The sequence below is a fragment of the Gadus macrocephalus genome, chromosome 6 (genome assembly GCF_031168955.1).
Source record: "Gadus macrocephalus chromosome 6, ASM3116895v1".
Classification (NCBI taxonomy): domain Eukaryota; kingdom Metazoa; phylum Chordata; class Actinopteri; order Gadiformes; family Gadidae; genus Gadus; species Gadus macrocephalus.
In genome coordinates, this window is record NC_082387.1 from 9,115,634 (window position 1) to 9,133,133 (window position 17,500).

At 43.4% G+C, this 17,500-nt stretch overlaps 2 protein-coding genes across 7 annotated transcripts in view; one reads left to right on the top strand and one right to left on the bottom strand.

The window, feature by feature from the left end:
• The first annotated feature begins 1,466 nt into the window (after positions 1-1,466).
• On the top strand, positions 1,467-14,114 carry rufy3 (RUN and FYVE domain containing 3). Of its 6 annotated transcripts, none has more exons than XM_060053878.1 (18): positions 1,467-1,982; positions 5,202-5,375; positions 5,548-5,665; positions 6,757-6,858; positions 7,481-7,604; positions 7,915-7,979; positions 8,324-8,389; positions 8,484-8,553; positions 8,674-8,766; positions 9,144-9,239; positions 9,442-9,609; positions 9,769-9,866; positions 11,529-11,648; positions 12,032-12,167; positions 12,261-12,334; positions 12,425-12,452; positions 12,597-12,674; positions 12,947-14,114. In XM_060053878.1, exons 1-18 carry the CDS (start codon positions 1,727-1,729, stop codon positions 13,088-13,090), a joined length of 2,010 nt encoding a protein of 669 aa, XP_059909861.1. In that variant the 5' UTR covers positions 1,467-1,726; the 3' UTR covers positions 13,091-14,114. The 6 variants fall into 6 exon arrangements, 5 of the variants coding, with proteins under 5 accessions (XP_059909861.1, XP_059909863.1, XP_059909864.1 ...); XM_060053880.1 differs by lacking the exon at positions 12,947-14,114 and adding an exon at positions 12,909-12,938 and having other exon boundaries at positions 1,538-1,982; XM_060053879.1 differs by lacking the exon at positions 1,467-1,982 and adding an exon at positions 3,076-3,716.
• A 276-nt stretch (positions 14,115-14,390) lies between these two features.
• The window catches only part of grsf1 (G-rich RNA sequence binding factor 1), a 4,645-nt gene continuing 1,535 nt past the window's right edge, over positions 14,391-17,500 (bottom strand). Inside the window, exons 4-9 of the mRNA XM_060053883.1 lie at positions 17,349-17,500; positions 16,506-16,644; positions 15,987-16,120; positions 15,644-15,726; positions 15,125-15,260; positions 14,391-14,446 (exon numbers count right to left, since the gene is read on the bottom strand). The exon at positions 17,349-17,500 is cut by the window's right edge and continues 10 nt beyond it. Coding sequence (XP_059909866.1) covers positions 14,391-14,446; positions 15,125-15,260; positions 15,644-15,726; positions 15,987-16,120; positions 16,506-16,644; positions 17,349-17,500 — 700 coding nt within the window. The remainder of the gene's footprint in view (positions 14,447-15,124; positions 15,261-15,643; positions 15,727-15,986; positions 16,121-16,505; positions 16,645-17,348) is intronic.

A 17,500-nucleotide genomic window follows, 5' to 3' on the forward strand; every position in this document is an offset into this window, starting at 1 on the left:
ACACACACACACACACACACACACACACACACACACACACACACACACACACACACACACACACACACACACACACACACTCTCTCTCTCTCTCTCTCTCTCTCTCTCTCTCTCTCTCTCTCTCTCTCTCTCTCTCTCTCTCTCTCTCTCTCTCTCTCTCTCTCTCTCTCTCTCTCTCTCTCTCTCTCTCTCTCTCTCTCTCTCTCTCTCTCTCTCTCACACACACACACACACACACACACACACACACACACACACACACACACACACACACACACACACACACACAATTCTGCATGCATACATACAAGTTTAAACCAATATTTTTGGCACTTTATTACCAGTGAAGTAGAATTGGAAAACTCCTTCAAAGCTTGAAAATCATATAGAGACATACTTCTGCAAATGTTTTATAGTGTAAACTATCTCACATAGGTCTGTCAAGAAAAACTTGACTGGAACATAACTCACATTCAGCTTGACTGGCTTGAAGCCATGCCAAAGAGTTATTATAATAACACCCACCAATGTAAATCTTACTTTGCCCATGTTTGGCCACTGCAGTTGCTAATCCGCCGAATACTTGCCATTATCTCAGTTATGGAATGAATTCCTTGTATGTTTTCCATACATTATATTTTTAAGTATTTGCAGCACCAAAGTAAATTTTAAATATAGTTGTGATAATAATTTTTTCCACAATGAAAATAGAGATTTCATGCAAGAATATGTTTACATATATTTATTAGAATGTGTTTTTGATATAATGAACACTGTTATAACTTCCCAGTAGATAGTAGTATATATCGACATACCTGTATCTTCCATCACATATTTTATTCTACATAAAGGTCTTTCTATATTCCAATTTCTCGATATTTCAACCTTTTACTCCCCCTACTGTTCATTCTAAAAGTTGCATGCAAAAAAAGCTGCCATAGCTGAAGGTGAGAAACAAACATCAATTAACAGAAAATATCGTTGAGTTAGGCCTCTGGTGACACAAAGCTCAGGGATACGTTTTCTTCTGCAGTCGTCATCTTCAATGCTGTTTGCCCAGCAAGTTACTGCGCACAACAACGTAAACCTCTAATTGAAAGACTAATCTAACTTCAGCGGATCAAATTCTGCTAACGCATGGCTGAGAAATCTAATATTGGAGATTAAAAAACAAATACATGATGCAAGCAGCATAGTTAATGTTTTAATCTATGTATCTAGCTTGACTTTATCTACTGATCTTAACATTTTAATCTCAAAATATGTTCATCCAAGAGCTAAAATATTATTTATATTACCAAAATGCCAGACAATATGTGTCTTTACTGCTGATAAGAGTCACAGAATATGTTTGATAGGCTACAATATGCATATCTTTTTGGAATATAATCTTGCACACTAGAATGTATAAAATAGGTTTTAATCCATTCCATGGATGTATAGTCTGAAGTTCTGAACCCTGGGTTGAACGATGAAATCTCAGTTTGAATAGTTGCTTGGACGTGTACAAACTCTCGCGAGACAAACATCAATACTGTTTCCTGGTTTGTCAGGTCACACGGGGAAAAAAGCTAGCTGGAGGTTTTAGCGGCGAGCAGGGAGGATTGCTGAATCGGGCATAAACAAACATTTCCCAGATCGATCTGATGTGTTTCAATAACCGATAGTGACATTATACTATGCGGTCACCTCGTTCGCTAGCCAATACCTTTATATTGACCCGATTATGGCGGCGGAAGGGGATACAAAGCCAAAAGAGCTCAACCTGCAGCCTTCGGAAAGTTTAAGCGCATCTGGACACACTAAGTGTCAGGACGGCAATAATGGACTGGTGGTGGATAGCCCGGAGGAGACGTTCTCTCCCACCTCGGTGATCTTCTTCAAAGAAGCTTTAAACTCTTGCAATCTGAGCTTCGGTGGGTCGGTGTCGCCTACTCCCGTCCGCCAGTATGAGTTCCACATCGAGCGGAAAAAGAGTAAAAGTAAGTTGTGGTGCTGAACTTTTTATACCGAGCTCCCCTGACTGGTGATCACGTGTCTGTGTGTCTCCTATGTGTACATCGAGTCAGGGACAAGAGCTGTCAAAAGCTTAGGGCCAAATGGCTCCTAAAGCCTCCAGTAGCTGCCTTGACGCACCGTGCTTGAAGTGCGGGTTTCGTTGGCTCTGCTCCTGGTGGTGGTGGTGGTTAGCTTTGTAGCCAAACAAGGCTAATATCAAATACACAAATTAGAAAACAGCTAAGCCTAACTCTGATTCTATATCGTAATAAATATATCCATGGTCACACTCGTATTATATTGTATTTAAGTGGACTAACGTTAAGCAGTATGGTCTGCATACATGCCCATACATCTATGATGAAAACCTAGTCCGCTCTAACCAGTGACTGGGCCAATAAAGCTACGTCAACCCCATATAAGCCTGTACGTTTAATAATTCATCTATGTATATATTTATATAGATTTAAATTAATAGATACACACACTTACAGGTATACCTACCTTCCTAAAACGGGTTACATGTCCACACCTAGCTATGACATTAGCCTCCCGTCCCCACACCATACAGCGTCATGATTGACAGCTGGACCCCGTCCTCTGCTGCGTTCGTTGGTGATTTCATCGTGTACCTTCACCGTTGTCAGTAAATGCATTGTCTGTTAGTTGTGAAACACCACATCGATGGCACAAAGACGGCAATTGCCTGGAAATGGGGTGTATTTGTTTTTTCCCCATATTAATGTCAATACATAAATAAATGCTGCTCAATTAAGATAAGTCGTATACCTGCTATAACCGTTTTGACATCATTTGACATTTTGTGACACAATAATTATTTCCTGTTAGTTTAACCATTTGATTATCAATACAATCTTCTATTACAGCAAAGATGTGTTTATTGATGGGAATTGGATGAGTGCTATTCTTCATCATTATTAGCCTTGGATGAATACTCACAGGGAACCCAGTGAGTATAGTACACGCGGAGTACCGACCCCCCCCCCCCTCCTTTTTACGCATGCACCATCTGCTCATGTGACCGTCGTTCCTCTTCACAGCCTACTTGTCAGCCATCTTGGTCAACACCCACCTAGTGCATTCACTGCGGTGCACAAGCAGCCCAATCAGAATGAACGGGCACTAAGCTCACAGGAGGCGGGCCGTGATTTCCACCACAGTGCTCTCTTGCATTCTAAATCCTCTGGCTGAGAGGAGGGCAAGGCAGCAGTTCTCAAGACAACAGTGTTTTCTCTTGGCTCCTTCTGTAGCGGCAGGAGATGAGGATGCGGGAATAAAGAAAAATCCATTTATTTTCTAAAAGCCCCTGGAAGCTACTGTTAGCCTCTTTTTTTTGTGCTTCTCCATCTTTTCCCAGTGTTGTTTTTCTAGCTCACGTAGAGATTTGTGCCTTGCGAAGCGGCAGTTTTTATTGTAAGCCTTATCATCATTCGGCTTTCACAACAAAAGCTGCACCCTTTCTCTCGGGCGGAGTGGCTGGCTGTCTGTCTGTGTGCTGCTTCGCATCAGCTGAGTCATCATGTCTGACCTGACGCCTCAGACCGACGTGCCGACCCCCACCACGGACAAGATCACCCAGGCCGCACGGGAGACCATATACCTCTGCAACTTCCGCGTGTCTGTCGACGGGGAATGGCTGTGCTTGCGCGAGCTCAACGACATCTCCCTCACCCCAGACCCAGAGCCGACACACGAAGGTAACGGTGGCAGAGCCTGGTAGCCTGGTGGTGCTGTGTATGTCACAGGCACAACGTTGTTATGGTTAGGGCGTGGTGACAGCAGCCAGTCTCCAGGTCCCCCACCACCACCACCACCACCACCGCCGCAGCTCTGCCGCTTCCGAGGATGGTGTGAATCCCTGTCGTTTTTAATGAGCGTCGTGTTTGATTTCAGAGGGAACGTGGAGGGGAAGGGCGGGGGATGTGGATGTGAAGACCTGACGCTAAGCATGCTAACAGCTTTTGTACATTCATTGCTGGGTGATGGAGCTTCATGCGGTTGGGGGAGGGGGCTGGGTTGCTCATTGGATGTGTTTTGATCCTGGAAAGCAGACGTGTTGTGTTTTTTTAAGCAAATCATTTCCGGGGTCTGTTTTGCTCAACATAGCCAGATGCTAAATTAGCCAGCCAATCACGCAGCAGATTTACGCTTGCATGCTGTGGCGTATCCCATTCAACCCCATCCAACCTGAACGACGACTTGACGTAACCCAGCTTTCCCATCTTATATACTGCATTTAAAAACTGCATTATTCGCCTTGGATGGAGCACATACATTTCAAAATAGATGCCTGGACTTCTTTCACAGAATGTGATCATTCAAATTCATCAAACTAATCTAATTTAAACAAAGAATTCCGGCTATTTGTCAGCAGTACTTTCAGCCCTCGTGGTTTTAAGCTGTGGAACATAGAACATTCTTCTAACCGTTATTATTAAGCACTTATCTATTTAATGGAGCTGCTTATATGTTGTAAATCAATAGTCTCTAAAGCATTCAAAGCAGCTTACTCTTGTGGGTTATTCACATATCCAGGAATGCCTTTGGTGGGTGAGCTTGCAAAATGTGCCTGCTGCCGCCATGAAAAAGAACTCTGCAATTAAAAGAATACTTATCCTGACAAATGAATGACAGGACTACCAATATTGCATTAAAACCCACCTTTGCGTATTGTATTTATATCAAATGCTATCCTCTTCAGTTTTTCATGCTTTGAGGCTTTTTTGTCTGGAACAAATTTACCAGACGAACAAACATTGGGATCTTCCCTTGCCAGCAACTTGACACCAAATATAATAAAATAAACGGCCATCTCAGATCCTGTCCACCAATCAAAATGACCTGCAGTGCTCTTATCACTTCCACCGTGGACCGAGCCAAGGAGATAAACAACATGGCGTCCTTCAGACGATATCCCAAGACTTATGGACTGCTCTGCTGTCAACAGTAACGCGGTCCTGCACTCCGCACCACTGGAGCGACACTGGCAATCTCTTCCACTAAAGTTTCATTTCATCGTTATTCAAAGAAAAAGGGGGCCGCGAGTTCTGCAGAAAGACAAAGAGAAGCAGCCATATGCAACTGCTGCATTGCAAGTCCTTGTGTTTATCTTTGAGGGCTTCTACCGGGGTCAGTAGCCAGTCTCATTTCATGTTTGCTTCTGTCGGTCATTTCCCTCCCAGATCCAAAGGATCCCATTGCCATCGAGAGGCTGAACCTGATGAACATGGCCAAGCTGAGCATCAAAGGCCTGATCGAGTCGGCGCTGAACCTCGGCCGCACACTCGACTCGGACTACGCGCCTCTCCAACAGTTCTTCGTGGTGATGGAGCACTGTTTGAAACACGGGCTGAAAAGTATGTGGAAAAAACATTTTTTTCCTTCTTAATTATGAGCGAATGATGTAAATGTATTATTATTATTATTATTATTATTATATTGCTTGTAAATGGTCATTGCATGCCAAGTTGCCATAATATTGCTGAATGCTGTTTATTGTTGACAAATCTTCTCTGTTTGGTTGATCAGCCAAGAAGACGTTTCTGGGGCAGAACAAGTCCTTCTGGGGGGCGTTGGAGCTGGTGGAGAAGCTAACACCTGAGGCAGGAGAGATCACTGCAAGTGTAAAAGACCTGCCTGGTCTCAAGTAAGTCGGGTCCACAAAAGCCAACTAGTTTAATGATTGTTGTTTTTTTATGAATGCGTTTTTGGATTTTGTTAAGATTATTTTCTATTTTGGTTCGAGCTAATTGTTTCTTTGATCACTGGCATTTGACAAAGATGCTTTCCAACGAAAGAGGTGCAACCAAGGGCTAGGTGACACTTTTGTGACTCTAACAGATGGGTGCCAGGACACATTAATAGTCAATTGTAGACGTTTCCAGATTGGTCAGGTTGTGATCCAATGTTCCAGGTCAGTCATCATCCAAATTCAATTTGGCCTTGGCCGTTTTGCACCAAAACGTCAAGGGAGGAGGAGACATGGGGGAGAAAGGGATGTACTCCCGGAGTTGTGTTGCCGGACTGCCGCCGAGCTACCCCCGCCAGACTTTTCAGTTCCCGGAACGACACCTGCCGGAGCAGCCGGAAAGCTTCGGCGGCAGTTCAGCTCCCGGAGTACACCGCCGGACTGCCGCCGAAGCTTCGGCCGCAGCCGGACGGCTACGACAGCGGCGCGGGGAGCTAGGCGTCAGTTCGGCAGCTCAGCTCCCGGACTACAATCCCTTTGTCCTCCGTGTCGCGGTTCATGGACTTCAGAGAGTCAAGGCCAAAGTTCCTTTCCCCCGATTCTTGTCCTCCAATTCTTCTCCACCATGGCCGAGATTTTTTTCCCTAAAAGCTATTTGCAGCAAACGGCTTCAAAAACATGTTTTCTGGAACTCAAATACTATGTTTACTGGTTGGGAAAACACCATAATATGTCTCTTTTAAGAAAAAGAACAGTAGCTTCTTCTTAGCTATCCCTTGTATTAAACCACGGAATATTTAAATATTAAGTGGTAACGCAAATGGCGATCCAATTACAGATCTGGCCAGAAAGTTTTCATTCAAATGTTAAGTCTAGAAGCAGGGTCTGTGATAGGATCTGGCAGATCTGATCGAGGAAGTCGCATTGAGAAGAGTATTTTGAACAAGGCTGATGAGTGATGGAATTATAATGCGTTGATAGGATAAATAGACTGCAGATGGAGGAAGTGGATTAATAGTTGTGACTGAACTTGCTGTGTTTTCTGTCAGAACACCCCTAGGAAGAGGACGAGCCTGGCTGCGATTGGCCTTAATGCAGAAGAAACTCTCTGATTACATGAAGACCATCATCAACAGGAAGGACCTGCTAAGGTAGCACCACTAAATGGATGATGAAATGGACTGAAAGTGACTCCTGTACAGAATATGACCCAATCCCATTTCTACCCCTTACCCCTTCCCCTTACCCCTTCAAAACAAGGGGGAGGGGGAAGGGGTAAGGGGTAGAAATGGGATTAATATAGCTAAAATATCGACCAGTCCGACACACTGGCTTGGTTCCTTTGCTTTTTTTTAACGACGGTGTGCCATTAACAATTGTACTCTTCATGAGAGCACACCTGTGACGGTTCCCATGTGGCCGGATCCCAGTCAAACATGTACTCTTGGTAACCTAACGATCACCCCTTATGAGAAAAATATTAAACTGCAGCAGAAATTATACTAAATTGAAATTAAACTAAACATTGTATGGCTCCTGCAGTGCCGTTTTAAAGCAAAGTGCTCTTCGTAGACGCCCTAGATGATCCTGTGCAGCTTCCATTTGTGTGCAGTGTGTATTACAAAATGTTTTCAGATAAAAGATTAGGTGTATTTTGTTAGGGCAAGGACTATATATTTATTCAAGGCATTATGAGTCCAACTATTATTATTGACTACAGAAAAGGCAGTTGCTATGATATCACTTGTAATGTCGGTCCCCTCTCTGTTGTAGTGAGTTCTACGAAGCGAACGCCTTAATGATGGAGGAGGAGGGAGCGGTGATCGCAGGGCTTCTAGTGGGCCTCAATGTCATCGACGCCAACCTCTGCATGAAGGGAGAAGACTTGGATTCACAGGTACTCATCCATTTCTCATCCCTTCTTTTTGTTTTGCGTAAATTTGGGTTATTTAATCAACTGTTTTGGTTTTGAGCTATTTTTGGTTCGAAGTGAATTGCTTCCTTTGACCATTTCTCTGATGGACAATGGCTAATATAAACCTTTCTGTGGTATCTGTCGTTACTAGCAAAGTGAGTACATTGGCCTGCACTTGATTAACATTTGGAATATTTAGCGACATATAAATCGTCTTCTCTGCATCTCACACGTGCCACTCTGTGGTAAAAGAAAACATGCAAACGTCCTTCTTCTCTACCACTGTGTGAAGGTCGGCGTCATCGATTTCTCAATGTACCTCAAAGACAGCGGCAACAGTAGCAAGAGCACAGAGGGGTGAGTGCTTCCCCTACACGGACCACCCTGAACCCACAACTCATGACATAGTGGAGCCATTCACAAAGTCTTGTGTACAACATGAACCCTTCTTGACCTTGAAAGTTCCTAGACCTGCACTCTAGTTTAGAGACTCGGGCTTGTCCCTGATGTATGCTTTGATTGGGTAACTGGTTTTAGCTTTGTAATTTACTTTTTTTTCAAGGACATTTTAATGAAACTACTTTATCATTCAAAGTAGTTAAATACGAGGCTATGGATAGTTGTGTTATTATTTTTTTTGTTGGGTTTCGGTCTAGAAACTAACAAATTTTTCATGTGGCCTTTTCCTCCCCTTACTTTAGAGACGGCCAGATCACGGCAATTCTCGATCAGAAAAATTATGTGGAGGAGCTAAACAGACATTTAAGGTGCGTCAAAAGGCCCTTTCTGAGTTAAATCCTCATCGGCTGTGTGAGTTAAACGTCAGTTGTGATATTGTGTGGTTCTGGTCTATTTCCACAGTGCGTCCGTAAATAACCTGCAGGCTAAGGTGGATGTTCTTGAGAAGTCCAATACCAAGCTAACGGAGGAGGTGGGCTTCACATTGTAGTATTATGTTTCTACCCGGGATTCAGTCCCAAAAAAATCCTGTTTTGATAATCCATTCATAAGTATCAACTTAAAATCTTAACACATTTCTCCACAACCCAAGCTCGCAGTGGCTAACAACAGGATCATCACCTTGCAAGAGGATGTGGAGCGAGTGAAGGAAGAGAGCTCTTACCAGATGGAGTCAAACCGAAAGGTACACCCATTATGAACATCATCCGCTAAACCGCTTGTCCCTTGTCCCTCTAACCAATAACTCACGGGGACTTTTCATTACTAAACGTCTTTTGGATGCAAACATTAGCGGTGTAAACTGTGCTTATAAATATTGTTATGTTCTCATGTACCAACGATTAACTCTTATTAATGTTTTATCCTTTGAGACAGGGGAAAACCTTTTAAATTCAGGGATAGCTCTTTTACATAGACACTTTCATAAAGGTCAAATCTAAGAAATAATTATACAAAATATTACACAATTTAAACATTGGAATTCTCACAATGACTAACTACTCATTTGTTTTAAGGGAACTGTTTGATTGATGTTTATCTCCATTTCGTCTTCTTCTCCAGGCCTTGAGAAGCGATGCAGCAGTACCAGTAGCAACAGATGGACAATCACTGGGAGAAACCCGCAAACAGCTGAAGGAGGAAACCCTACTACGCCTGGTCAGTCAGCCAGCCAGCCTGCATTAGACTACCTCCACAAAGCTACAGCTCCTCAGTACACTTTGTAATGTACTTTAATGGCTTATCTGGCATCAGCAATATTGTACTTCGGCTAAACGTGAACGCAGCATCATGTGCCGGCACTTAACCTTTATGCCTGTCTGATGGTTATTATACTGTTGTTGTTGCTGTGGACCCTCAGGACGTGGAGAAGGAGCTGGAGGTCCAGATCGGCATGAAGCAGGAGATGGAGCTGTCCATGAAGATGCTGGAGAAGGATGTTTGCGAAAAGCAGGACGCCCTGGTGGAGCTCCGGACGCAGATGGAGGACATCCGCACCTTCAACCAACAGCTGACTCACAAGGCACAGGTAACAGCCCTCCTGCCATCGCCAGCCCGAGTGAGTGATCGAGTGATCGAGAGGGATCGAGAGATCTCGAGTGTGATCTCGAGTGTGATCTCGAGTGTGATCTCGAGTGATCGAGAGGGATCGAGAGAGATCTTGTCATGTGGTCCCTATGTGTTGCAGAGCTCCGAGGCCAGCTCCAAACAAAAGGGAGACATCATCACCGGCCTGGAGGACAAGATAAACCAGATGGCCGGGACGGTCAAACAGCTGGAGAGCAGGTAGGCTTCCTGGCACCACGCACGGACAAACTCCCAAAACTCGTACAAGGATTGTCTTACCTCAGTTCTTTAAGAATACATGACTGTGGCGACCCCTCTGTCCTGCCTTAGGTTCTTAATCTCCTCTTCTACTGGTACACACCGGTTTGGACTAATAACATTAAGTCCCAAACATTTCATCAAAAACATCAGGTGTGCAATCGCGGAGTTTAGGAGAGGACAGGCAGGATAGGCGGATCCTTTAAGAACCACATTTTATATCATCTCAGACTACCCAATCCAAACGCATGTTTAGAAAGTGAAAAGCGTTTTGAACCTAGATTCCAAGATCTGCAAAGTGCATTTTTATCCAGCTTGTTGATTTTCATAAGAAACATCACGCAGTACAAGATAAATCGACTACGACTACTACCTACAATGATTCCTCTTTTTCCTGTTTGTTTGTCTTTTCTCACTCCATCCTCATTGTTTTCCTTTTTACCCCGTGATCCGCTCATCTTTTGCTTTTGTTTGATTTGGTCTCATCTTCATGGGCACGTCACCAGCGATATGCATTTGGTGAAGCAGGCCAGGTCCCTGAACTCTGCTGCAGGAAGGCTCCTTCAGGCTCAGCCATGAAGCCCTCCCCCTGCTCTATAGTTTCATACGTCAGGACCCCCCCCCCCCCCCCCCGAGTTACAAACAGAGCCGCAATTCCATTCTTTGCGTAGAAATAATCCAACTAGAATATTTTTTATTTTTCTGGTATATTGTTTTTTGTTGTCGCGGGGGGGTAATCAAACTGACTTCTCATACACCACAAGTCGGAAGACTCTGCAGAGTCTAGAACTATGGACTGAATCCTGCCGTTTGGCCAAACCTCCTCTTTTCCCTGTGTTAGTAATAATAATATTACAATTATAACAGTTATTTATTACACACACAGTTCATTTAGTCTTTCGACAGATGTGGTTGGCGCTGACTTTGCTATGCATTTCTGGAATTGACAGTGCTTCGGCTTTTCTCGTTGGCTCAGAACAGTGGAACACATGGTTGTCAATACGCCCCCTTGAGGTGTTTGATTGGATGGATTGTTCCCAACGGCGCCACATATGCTTTTAGCACAGTGAAGGCTCCCTGGATTCTGGCGCATAAAAAAAACAAAGGCCCTGGAATCATGTCCTCTACCCACCCACTCAACGCTATTCTATATCCTCTATTTTCTAGATATAATAAGTACGAAGGGAGTCTACAGTCATCCTCGTCGCCCTGTTCCGAAGTTGTTGTTTTTTTCGGTGTTGATGTTGTGTTTCAGAGTTTGCATCTGTGTTAAATGCCAGGTCGGGATCATTAACCTCCTATTAGAGAGTCAACCAGGGCCAAATGGGTTTTAATAATTTCAACTTGTATGTAAACAATAACGTTGGTGTCAATTGTCGTAACCACAAGGCTATTAAGATAACTCAATAAAAACCGCTTGCTTCGGCTTCACCAAATGCCTTCTGACGTTCGGCTGCCTCCTTTCTGTGTTTGGACTTTTTTTCATATATTTAAGGAGTTTTTTATTTTTATTTTAGTGATGGTTAAACCTCTCTCCCACCTAGTTTTGTGTTTTGGTTTATTTTTTGTTTAAGTTCTCATTTTACCATGAGTTTATGTGGCACCCCCCCCTGCTCAACCCAGATCCAAGCAGGCTCAGAGGGAGCGGGATCTGGCCCAGGAGGCCAACCGCCTGTTCAAACAGGAGTTTGGGGACAAGATTGAGAGTCTGCAGACGGAGGTGGAGCACCTGAGGAAACAGAGGTAGTCGACGTCAACATTGCTGTATTTGTCAAATTCCCTTGGTGGCCATCTTGAATTCAAAATCGACACTTGGGGAGGGGGGGGGGGGGGGGATTGCTGAGGATTCCGGAAGTTGACGGTAGCTTTTTTTTATAAAGTTGTTTTGTGACATCAGGTTAGAGAGAAAAGTTAGAAAAGCCATCCATGTTAACAAAAAAATTTAAAACTTTTGCACCCCCCTCGAATTAAAGATGGTAACCCTACAAATAAAGCGAATGGAAGCCATGTTGCAGGGATAACATTCTGTAATGTTACTTGGCTCAACCTTTTTCTTTTTAAGATGGAATTTCAGCTGAAGCACATACATACTAGCGGTATGCAAGTCTAAACGCGTGTTGTTCCAGGTACAAGTTGGACCTGGAGCTGAGAAGAGAGAGGGCCCGAAAGAGCGATCAACCTTTTGGCACCCAGCCCACAGTGCCCTCTGTGCCACAGAAGGGACGGCCGCACACGGAGCGAGCTGTGCCGCGACACAGCCTCGTAAGAGGAATATTTATAGGACATGGTATAACCATTTGTACACTAGCAACTGTGGTGTTTCTCCACTAATAATGGCCTGGTTCTTCACTGCAGAAAGTGAATGTCCCGCACTCTGAGAAGGCCCAGGAAGACGCTTCAGAAGACAAAACAGCCGAGGGTTCACCCACGTAAGCGCTTGAGATTATTATCACGTTTTTATTATAACTACCTTCTCACTACCTATTTACATTCAGCCCCCCCCTCCCTCCTTTTCAAAGGCCCTCGTCTGAATGTGAAGATGTAAAGGTATGGGCAAACAAATATGCGATCACTTTAAATTCATGTATACAGATAATTACCTGCTTTGATTGGTGAGATGGGTAAAGCTGAATGTGGAGCTTTCCCAATAAAGAGAACTGTAATAATGTTGTCCTTTGTTGTCCTGTCTAGGAGAAATCAGTGCTGGAGCTGAGCCAGTTGTCCATCTGCACTATCTGTGAACAGGAGGAGTCTCTTACGAGGATTAAGGTACACCAGCAGAGGTTGAGTGAAGATATTGCTCGCTCTAAAGTGTCGCTCTAAAAATCTTTTCCCTTTATGATGTAGATGATTCAGTTTTAACCTATTGGAATCAAATGATCATTTATGAAACAGCTGAACCTATTGTGTTGGAAAGCCAATATGTACTATCTTAACATTCAGTATAACTTGTAGATCATCGGATTCATCTCTCCGTTTCAAAACGCATTTGTTTTTGACCAGTTGGTCTGATGGGGCTGTGGTGCTTTTGCTCGTTCTAGAAGCGGTGCAAGAACTGCAGTGGGGTTTTCTGTGAGAGCTGCCTGACCAACGAGTTGCCGCTTCCCTCGTCCATCCTCCCGGAGAACGTGTGCGACACCTGCTACTTCCTGTTGCTACAGCAATACGCCTCGAGCCCCACCTGACAACGCCCTATTCTCCATCGACCCGTTTGCTGCGCACAACAGGGACACATGTATAAGGGGAACTCTCAAGACATTTCAGCAAAGGCATTGCTTATTTTTTTATTGTGGTATTTACTGGCACTGCCAAAAAGCACTTTTTTGATTTCCCGACAAACTAAAGCACGCTATGGGGATTGCTAGACTTAAAAAGGGGAATTTTAGCTACTTCCAACAGCTCAACTTATGTATTTATGCATTTTAAACACTATTAAGTGTCCACCAAGTGGATTTGCCTATAATTTTTATCCATCTCATAATACTAAAGTGAAATTGTTGCCATGAACCATTAATTCAATGCTATACAGACGGCCACTATCTTTGGTGTAATGGTAATTCTAGACCTACTTCTTCATCATATTAACCGGTTCTGCTATAAAACTGCAAGTAAAACTAACCTTCTGAAGTAATATTGAGAATTTGTCTTACGTCTCGACTCATGCTTTTAAAACTGCATAATGTGGTTTCCGGTTGCAACAAAACACAATTTGTCTACTTGTTGCAATTAAGTTGCCTAACAAGGGCATGTATGCTATATCATTAATATAGAATCTGCTGTAGGCCTCTCATATTGTGATGTCTGAAAATAAACTAATCTTAAAATACTGATTTACAATACGAAGCGAGATACGATTACACTTGACATGCTGTAATAAGCTGTAACATTCTATGATGTTTTTAATGGTAGGAAGAATAGCAATGGTTGCTTGACCAATTAATTTATTCGGCCCCAATAAAATGACAGTGAAATAAAGTGCATTTTCAACCAAGAACGAAGTGAGAGCTTTAAGAACTTGTCAGCAAGTCATCTAATCAAATGAAGCTGTACACACTTCACTATTTTATTGGATAATTTATTTTTGTTTAAAAGAATACCCCCTCTTCCACATTAAGACCATTTATTAGGCAGTTTGTTTGAGGCCAGGAATGTTTATTGTATCATATGAACATCCTGTTATTATACGGAAATAAACAATTATCTTGGGTAGAGGGACATCTTTTTTTTCAGTCATCACCTACAGAGAGAAAATCTGAATTACTGCCTGGCATGTTGAAAGTATTAATTTTGTCGATTGTTTCACTTGAGTGAAGATGTACATCAATTGAAACCAGCATCAATGAATAACATTAATCTTGAAAACTTACATTTGTTGTTCACTTAATTAGTCCCACAAAAGGTGGATTTAAAAAACGTATTTACAAAACAAACGCCATCAGATAAAATTTCTTAGGATCTTTTATGTATAATAAAAAAAAATGTTCACTACTTACTCATGTTAGTATTTGTGGAGTTGAGAAACAACTCGATGTATCTCCCACCTAAAAAAAAAAGAAAATGCATTCTAGAAACGATTCATTTGAACATCACCGATATACAAATATGCCAGCACAGATCCGGATAATGCATGACAAATATATCGTAGAATAAAGAGTTGTGGAAAAGTATGAAGGCACTCTAGTGAAGACCAATCAAACTCTTATGTAAGGAATAAACCACCACTGAGGGTCCCGTCATTGGAAAACAATTACGTTAAAATAATGGAACACACCAGGATAGTATAATCCACTTATACCAGTGACCAACAATGGTAACTAACATATCAGTTGCTAATCTAGAACTTTATTTCTAAGTTTTTGTGTTGTCAAGGCAACTTTTGGTCATAACTTGTAGTGCATTGATTTGGAACGGTTAAAAAGCCCTTGAATTTATCGTCCATTCAGGATCAAGAATTGCATAAATGCTGTTCATCCATCTATATCTATATCTAGATAGATGGATGGATAGATATATAAAAATATATATATATTAAGGAGTGCGACATGACAACTTGGTGCAATTCGAATATCCGTCTTTAACATCCGTGGCAAGAGGAAAGCCAAATATATCAACCCAAATACACCCTGAATATAGAAAGCTGTCTTTACAACTTTTGGCTTATGCAATCCTGCATGAATGTGACTGAATGAGGATCTGATGAGCCTGCTGAAGACGCCTACCCATATGCAGCCTATCTCTGGACATGGCTGACACTGCATCCTGGTGGGACCTGAAGAACACGTCCGCCTCCCCCTTGGGCCGCCCGTCCGGCCCAAACTCAACCAGGATCTTGGACAGGGCCAGCGGGGAGAAGAACTGGAATCCAAAAAGGAGAAAGACCAAAAAGACACGTCAGAATAATTTTGTATTCTTTGTAATTCCAGCACTGTCCTGCACGTGCTGCTGTTGCACCTGGATTTTCCGTCTGGAATCCAAAATAAGTATTGTAAGACCCTTTGGATGAAAGCGTTCACCAAATTGCATACATTAGAACTAGTGCTGTCAAGCGATTAAAATATTTAATCACGATTAATCGCATTAATGTCAGTTAACTCACGATTAATCTCGAGTAAAAAAAATGAACGCTGTTAAAATTGGTTTGCGTTAACGCCGTTAATAACGCGTTTAACTGACAGCACTAATTATAACATATTAAACAGAGGTGTTGGTGCCCCCAGGTGATGGTGCCGCGGCCTTACGTGGGCGATGTCTCGTCCAGTAGAATGGAAGGGCACGCCCCTCATGTGCACGTAATGTAACGTGGTGGCCGGGTTGGAGGCCGCTGGGGGAGGAAATAAAATAAGAGACATTTTAGACGTTTGACCAATTTGAAAATACTGTTTCATGTCCAGATGTCGACGGCCCCCCCCAAGTGTTCCAGTACTATACATTAAACTGAATAAGTGGCTTAGCGAGGCCCCAAATCGACATTTTTATGTTTGACCAATTTGAAAATACGGTTTCAGGTACAAATGTAGACGGCCCCTAAGTGTTTCAGTACTAGACGGTAAACTAAACAACGTGGCTTAGCGAGGCGCTCACCGTTGTGCTCCGCCCACGGAGGGGAGGGTCGGGGCTGCCCGTCGTGAGACGGAGACGAGTCGCTCTGGACCCATTCTTTGCTCCTCCAACTGGTGCGGATCTGGCTGCTGGCGCTGGCAAACACCTCAATGTACCTGGAGCGTCACGGGGCCATCCAAACAGGAGACAGCAGCACACATAATAGTCAAAGGGTCGGCGCGATTTGAGCTTTATTTGTTGATTTAGACAACCACGAACATTTCTTGGAAATATTATTAAACTCGATTGTCCGTTCTCATTCAATGAAGTCTTCAACATGAATGTAATCAAAGGGCCTCTGTACTGCTTTGATGCTGACTGATCAACATCTCCTCAAGATGAGATTTGAAAGATTTTTGTAAGGCCTTAAAATATTAAATATCCATAAAATCAGTGAACAATATCCAGCCACAACTGTCCTCAGATAAGAGACTTGACTTTGGGATTTCAAAAAGCGACACAAGTGCTGTTTAATCGGCTTGCTGTGAACCAGGAGCCTACCTGTTGCCTATGTGGCCTCTGTCGCGTTGCAGAGCTTCGTCAGCCATGTCCTGGGAGGCGAAGCGCACGAAGGCCTCGCCTGAGTTCCTCCCCTTTAAGTCTCGCACGATGGTGACTCCGTCTTCCACTATATCCAGCCCTGGGAGAGAGGGGGGGGAAAGACGCACGATTATTTTTCCCTTTCTCCTCATTTGTTTTCAGGGATCTTGCATAGCTTTGTCAAAATGTGACACATTAAAAAGGCACTGTGTTATTTTGTTGAAAAGTGCTGAATAGGTCTGTATTCCAACAGCCTTCACTGATTGTTTGAAAGTTGTATCGTTTGGTTACCACCATGGGTCTCCCATTGTCTATATTCTGCAGCAAACGGAAAATGAATGGTCTGATATCCCACTTTATCCAATAAGAAGAGAAAACTCCACAAAGTGGCAAAACTCTCTACACTTTCACGGGCAGACAGCAGGATTTCAGTGTTGCCTGACAATGGATTAACAAGCAAAGCTACCGATTAATGTGCTGCCAGGAATGGCTTACACAACCCAACACGGAAAGGATAGAAAGCTGCCAGGGAAGAATATAGGATTCATGGAAGACCCCCATTTACGCTGAGCAGAGTGCCGACTGCGAAAAGCAAACAGGAAGTGACAACATCACTTACAGCGCCTGCAATCACATGCCATTCCAATTTGGATTCAGCAGAACATGATCAATACACTCCCTCTCCCATGAAAATCCCAATGTGATCGGTTTTTTTTTAATGCAAATGTAAGAGGGAGACACAAGAGGTGTGTCACGGCAACAACAACAAAAGTGAAGAGCGGGCCAAGGACCACGAGAGCGTACCCGAGAAGAACGTCTGGATGTCGTACTCGTTGGAGCTGAAGGGCAGCCCTCTTATGCGCACCACGCCGTCGCTGCTCGCCACGTTGGGCGCCACGCTGGGCGCCGGCTGGCTGGCCGACGTCTTCAGGATGGTCTCCGCCTCGCCGTCCGAC